The 7,099-nt window shown below is 38.6% G+C and overlaps 1 protein-coding gene across 2 annotated transcripts in view; it reads left to right on the top strand.

Moving 5' to 3' along the window:
- The window catches only part of LOC106874662 (store-operated calcium entry regulator STIMATE), a 102,966-nt gene that overhangs the window by 76,579 nt on the left and 19,288 nt on the right, over window positions 1-7,099 (top strand). For both annotated transcript variants that reach the window (XM_052973179.1, XM_014922459.2), the window contains one exon: window positions 6,023-6,118. In XM_052973179.1, coding sequence (XP_052829139.1) covers window positions 6,023-6,118 — 96 coding nt within the window. The remainder of the gene's footprint in view (window positions 1-6,022; window positions 6,119-7,099) is intronic.

Genomic DNA, 7,099 nt, shown 5'->3' on the forward strand with positions numbered 1-7,099 from the left:
GAAAATACCTAAAGCTCCACAAGGCTCCGGCAGGGGATGGTGGCGAACCCTGCTGTACTCTTTCACCACAACTTTCTCTCACTCTTACTTCCTGTTTCTGTTGTGCCTGTAATTCAAAGGGTCAGCCTTGTCACGCTATGTGTCATGCTGAATATCCCCCAGAACTACTTTAAGGGTACACGTGTCTGTGGAGTGCTCAGCCACTTGCACGTTAATTTCACGAGCAGGCTGTTCCGTTGATCGGATCAACTGGAATCCTCGACGTCGTAAGCGACGGAGTGCCAACAACAACAACTCTATCTACAAACTGGTCTCCAACTAGATGGCGACATCGCATATCTTGAGTTCTGGATCTGTGGATTGCATCTCACTGGTAAGCTGACTGACTTACCTCCATAACTGTAGGTCTTGAACAGAACTGGCCTGGAGTTACATGTATAATTACAACAGCTAATAAATTTAACTAATGAACTGTTTTATATGTACTTTGAAAGTAAAAACAATAACAACTGTGAAATGAAATTAGAATTATTCCAGTCGTTCTTATATAAATATAAACAAAAGTGTTTATTGTTATTAGCAAAGGTTATGTTAAGACAGTAGCTAGACATCCAATATATAATATTATACTCTATTATTATATATCATGCACATAGTCAGCTGTTATACTATTTCTGCCAGCTGACCTTTTTAATAATTTCATAAAACTATTTACATGAGCCAGTAGGGTAGCTTCTATGTGAAAACTGAGCCTGCTGGAAATAACAGCTAAATTGACTTCATAATATTTCTTCCTTCCTTTCAGAAATAGTATATCTAAGACTACATTAGCCAGTATATGTGTCCTATGTCTGAAAACAAAAAGATGGGAGGTCTCAGCTCAAATCCCTTGGGTTTAATAACAATGACAACAATTGTAGCCAGCAAGGGAGCGTCTACAAAGTCTCATGACCTGCTGAAAATAGCAACCAAATCTCCTTCTTACTTAAGCCCTTCACTCTCTATGGAACATAGTTCATTAGCAACCTTTCTCCACTCTTATGTTGTCCTCTCTCCAGGTCTTCATCATCATCATTTAGCATCCGCTTTCCATGCTGGCATGGGTTAGATAGTTTGACTGGAACTGGTAACCCAGAGAGCTGCACCATGTTCCAATCTGATTTGGCATGGTTTCTACAGCTGGATGCCCTTCCTAACACCAACCACTCCAAGAGTGGGTACTTTAACATGGCACTTATATGACACGAGTGCCATTTACACAACATCAGCAGGGTGATATTTGTTAGTTTTGAATTGTCATCAATATTTCTATAATTTTGCTTGTTTTCTAGGTAGGAATGTGTTGGCCCTATGCAAACCCATTTTCACCTCATGGATGAGGTGCTTCACATTAGTCTGGCCTCTATCATTTGACCTGTCCAGTATGGGAGACCCTATCAAGAACTTGTGCTCTGCTAGTATAGCACTCTGGGTCATTGACACACACAAAAGCCACCACACTGCAACAAGGACTGGACCATGTGATCTACCACACCCTACCTTCTTTAGCAAAAAAAAAACGATAGGGGCACATTAAATAATGTAGTGATATACAAAAAGACTAGCTAGCCATGGCTGGAATAGGGCTGCTGAATCAGCGCTGACTTGGAGCTTAACAACAATGACTACAGTAAAATTGTGTTGCCCCTGGACTGGTTCTTGTGCGGGTGGCACATAAAATACACTATTTTGAGCGTGACCGTTGCCAGTACCGCCTGACTGGCCTTCGTAGGATTTTCGAGCGAGATCGTTGCCAGTGCCCCTGGACTGGCTCCTGTGCGGGTGGCAAATAAAAGACACCATTTTGAGCATGGCCGTTGCCAGTACCGCCTGACTGGCCTTCGTGCGGGTGACACGTAAAAGCTCCCACTACACTCTCTGAGTGGTTGGCGTTAGGAAGGGCATCCAGCTGTAGAAACTCTGCCAAATTAGATTGGAGCCTGGTGTTGCCATCCGGTTTCACCAGTCCTCAGTCAAATCGTTCAACCCATGCTAGCATGGAAAGCAGACGTTAAACGATGATGATGATGATATTCACAATTCTGAGATGAAGCATACTCTCTGATGGTCTACTATCATATTACATTCTCAGTTTAATGGGACAAAACAAAAAGCCACAGTGTTAGTCTATTAGTTATATATTTCTTTGTTTAAATTAGTTAATGTTCTACTTTTGTTTACTGAACTAATAAGTATCTTTTGTCTTTTGCTTGTTTCTTTCATTGGACTGCGGCCATGCTGAAGCACTGCCTCAAAGAGCTTAGTCAAACAAATTGACTCCAGTACTTATCGTATTTAGAATTCTGGTACTGATGCTTATTCTGTCAATTTCTTCTGCTGAAGCACTAATTTATGGGGATGCAAACAAACCAACATTGGCTGTCAAGTACACACACACACACACACACACACACACACACACACACACACACACTAGGCTTCTACACAGTTTCTCTCTACCTAATTCAGTCAAAAAGCATTGGTCAGACTGTAGCTCAAGTGCCTTGCAGTGGGTCTGAACTCAGACCTACATAGTTGCAAAGCAAGCTTCCTAACCACACTGCCATTCTTATGCCAAGGATAAAATGAATTGATGTCTAAAACTAAATACCTTCTTTTCATCGACACAAGAAAGATATTGTTTCCATGGAGTAGAACAGGGAAGAAAACCAAACAATTTACATAATGGTCATTGTAACATCTGGAGACTAATTATATTGTGTATTCTTCTTCTGCTTCTTTGGCTGCCCATCATAGGTCAATGTTAATTATTTTGTTCGGTAATCACTTCTGGCAGGGTCACATGTGGGCTACAAGGCCTTCTCTTGATCTGCAGCAGCAGTGACACACCTGTTGCAGGTGAAGCTACTTGGCACAACTGAGAAGTGTCGCCTTTCTTGTACTCTTTCATTTCCTCAGTGGCTGGAATTATGAGCTTCACAATTGATGCCACTCATCATGCCACGGGGCCTTCTCCTTTCAGGTGTCTGGGGAGATGCCAGAGGTCTTCATATGTCTCTCTAGTAAAAGTAAAAGTGAGGGAGGATCTCATCTGTTTTTCTTTTATAATATTTAGGATTGCAGTGCACAATGGGTCTGATATTAAGTACTAGATTAGCAACCACATGGTCACGAGTTCAAAATTTATTATCATCATTGTGTTGTAGTCCTAAGCATGGTACCTTTCTCTGATTTAACAATAATAAAGAACTAATGATTATAATAATAATAATAATTCTTTCTAATTTTTGTGGAGAGAGAGACCCTAGTATTTGACTGGCACTTTAACTCTTTAGCACTCATATTATTCTGTCAAATATAATGCTTATTTATTCACATTGTTTCGAATGAAACCTGTATTATCTTGTGGCTTTGAGAATAACATTGTAGGGTAGGTGTGAGAGGCTGGATATAACCACTTTGAACATAAAACAAGTAGAATATTAGGGCTGGATATGGCCAGTTTAAGCAGTAAAGGGTTAACCCTTTTGATACCAACCTGTCTGAGATTGTCTCTGGTTTTATGATACAAATTTCGTTTTAAAGTGATTTAAATTAAAACCTTGCCTCAAAATTTCTTGTTAATTTCTATTCCAAACACCAGCATAATATAACAAACTTAATTTACTAAATTCTTCGTTATTGTCAAAATTAATTGAAATCAAAGGCAGTTGTTTCAACAGAAGCATGGTAACAAAAGGGTTGATGCATCAACCTGGAAAGGAAAAAAGGCAAAGTTGACCTTGACAAATTATGAAACTGGAATATAAAGTGACAGAACAAATACTGCATATCATTTTGTCGGACTCTCTAATGCAGTGCTCCGCAACCGATGTGCTGCAGCACACTAGTATGTCACAAGATGGATGCTAGGTGTGCTGCAGTGTAACCTGAATTTAATTTTTTTTTCTATACTTTTAGTTATATTATTAGTTCAAGTGTGCCACCAAATTTTGAAAAGAATATAAGTGTAACACAAGTGAAAGAAGGTTGCAGAACACTGCTTTAATGTACTGATTCTACCAATTCACTCCCCTATTAATACTCTTTTACTTGTTTCAGTCATTTGACTGCGGCCATGCTGGAGCATCGCCTTTAGTCGAGCAAATCGACCCCAGGACTTATTCTTTGTAAGCCTAGTACTTATTCTATCGGTCCCTTTTGCCGGACCGCTAAGTTACGGGACATAAACACACCACCATCGGTTGTCAAGCGATATTGGGGGGACAAACACACACACACACACACACACATATATATATATATATATATATATATATATATATATATATATATATATATATATATATATACATATATATACATATACATATATACGACGGGCTTCTTTCAGTTTCCGTCTACCAAATCCACTCACAAGGCTTTGGTCGGCCCAAGGCTATAGTAGAAGACACTTGCCCAAGGTGCCATTCAGTGGGACTGAACCCAGAACCATGTGGTTCGTAAGCAAGCTACTTACAGCACAGCCACTCCTGCACCTAAAAATAATAATATTTTGGGGAAGCCATTTTTGGGGAGGGGATAAGTTGATTACATCAACCCCAGTGTTCAACTGGTACTTATTTTATCGACCCCCTAAAGGATGAAAGGTAAAGTCAACCTCAGTGGAATTTGAACTCAGAACATAGCGACAGGTGAAATACCACTAAGCAATTCATCTAGCATGCTAACAATTTTGCCAGCTCACCGCCTTAATAATAATAATAATAATAATAATAATAATGATAATAATAATAATGATACTGTTTCTATACTTCCTTGATGGTAGAATGGTTAGTGGTTGTAAGAGGGTCTGTTGATGCTATAGCTATTGTTAATGTTTATCTACAGTGTATGTTAAATTACAAAATAAGAGAGGAAATAATAGGTTGTGTATATTAACATAATAGATGGTATTTATTGAAGAAGTGTGGAGGCAGTTGGAGTAGAAACAGTAAGAAATCTTTAAAATGTATCATTAGTTGTTTGAAGAGAAGGATGGCTTTAATAACTGTTAAGTGCTACACATAAGTGTTAGTATAACAATCAAACAGTACTTACTATGTTATTGTTCAGTCCTGGGTTACTCAAGTTCAAACAGAACTCATTCACATTAAATTTTATTCGTTTTTTTTTTATGAATTTGTATTAGGAACAATATTGTCCAAAGTACCCTTCATTACTTAATCTGTTGATATGTGATTCAAGGGAAATTTGGCTTCTATTTCTTGCAGGTCAGGCAACTGTGAAGTGGCTCTGTCATTGACTCATTATTATTTGAATAACAATGCAGTGTTGAATATAATGTGGCTTTCTTCACATTTTGTACTTAAAAATCATGTGATGTCAAAACTTGGGGACACCAACACACACGCACACATGCACACACGCCAACACACACACTCACCGACATGCACACCAACACGCACACACGCCAACATACACATGCACCAACACACGCACACACACCAACACCTATGCACACCAACACCCATGCACACCAACACACGCACTTCAATCTGCACACCAACACGAACACCAATCCACACACCCACCAACATACACATACACCAACACGAAGACACCAACACACACACACACCAACACACACACACACCAACACACACACACACACACACACACCAACACACACACACATGACAGATGCTGCTTTTAGTTTTCATCTACCAAATCCACTCACAAGATTTTGGTTGGCCTTGTGAGTGCCGTAGTAGAATAGAAGACACTTGACCAAGGTACCACATAGTGAGACTGAACCTAAAACCATGCAGCTCAAAGCAAACTTCCCAACCATTCAGCCCCAGTATTCTGTTTAACCATGATGAAACTTTCAGATAATACTTTGGGAGAAATTCAAAGAAAGACTTCATTTGTAATTTATGTGTTTAAGTGCAGTGTTAGACACTGTTGTTCACCAAACATGTAAAGGTTTGACTTTTGTGTTATTATTGTCTTTTATCAGGTTCTATGATACTTCTAAACAAGCAATTGGTGCTGCTGTAATTCACTTTGCTAATGTCTTCCTTGCTGATATGTTTCAAGGAGACCCTTGTACATGGTAAGCTTTTCATTTTCTCTTTTCTTATTTTTCTTTCTCATTTTATTGTGTAGTTAGAAGTTACATAAACTACAGCCTACACTTCCTGTCACCATTTCTACTTATGTTCTCAGTTGAAAGAGTGCTCATTCAGCTCCTTAGCCAAGTATTTCTGTAAACACTAATAAATATTTTAAGCATTACTTTGTTATTTGAGGGGACAGTTTTCATTGCACTGAGAGGTCACAGCTGTGGTAAATACAAGCGTGTGGTTTGGTTAGAATGCCACAAGAAAATTTCACAAGGCAAATTCTTCAAGCTGAACCAACCAGCAGGAGACCTATGGCTAGATCAACGGGGGAAAAAAAAACAACAACAAAGCATCAAAATATGAATGTGTGTATTACTGTCTCCTTAAGATGACTTTGTGTTACAGTTGCAAAATAGGTATCTCCAGTATACAAGCAGTTTCCTTTGTCTCCAATCCTTCCATGAAAACATGTTTGGTCATGAGGAAATATTATCTGACTTTGAGGGTTAGCAACAGGAAGGGCATCCATCTGACCCATACAAGCATGGAAAAGTGGACAGTAAAACTCATGATGATGGTGATGATGAATTATAACAGCAGGTGTTTCAATCAGTTATGGATATTATAAATAGAAACTTTGATCTAACAATGAGCAGCTTGAATTGTTGAATACTCTAATATATTCCTGGAATGTTTCTCAAGGTACACCTTTGACATGTGAGCATGAAATTCTGTTAAGACCTATTTTGTTTAAGGGATGTGTGCTCATTTTGGGTTGCTAATATCATTTTGAAGTGACATATACCCACTTAAACAACACAGATACAAAGACACACGTGTGTGTGTGTGTGTATCTATATATATACACACACACACACACACACACACACACACACACACACACACACACACACACACACACACACACACATATATATATATGTATATATATATATATATATATATATATA

This window comes from Octopus bimaculoides, chromosome 15, assembly GCF_001194135.2.
Source record: "Octopus bimaculoides isolate UCB-OBI-ISO-001 chromosome 15, ASM119413v2, whole genome shotgun sequence".
Lineage (NCBI taxonomy): Eukaryota > Metazoa > Mollusca > Cephalopoda > Octopoda > Octopodidae > Octopus > Octopus bimaculoides.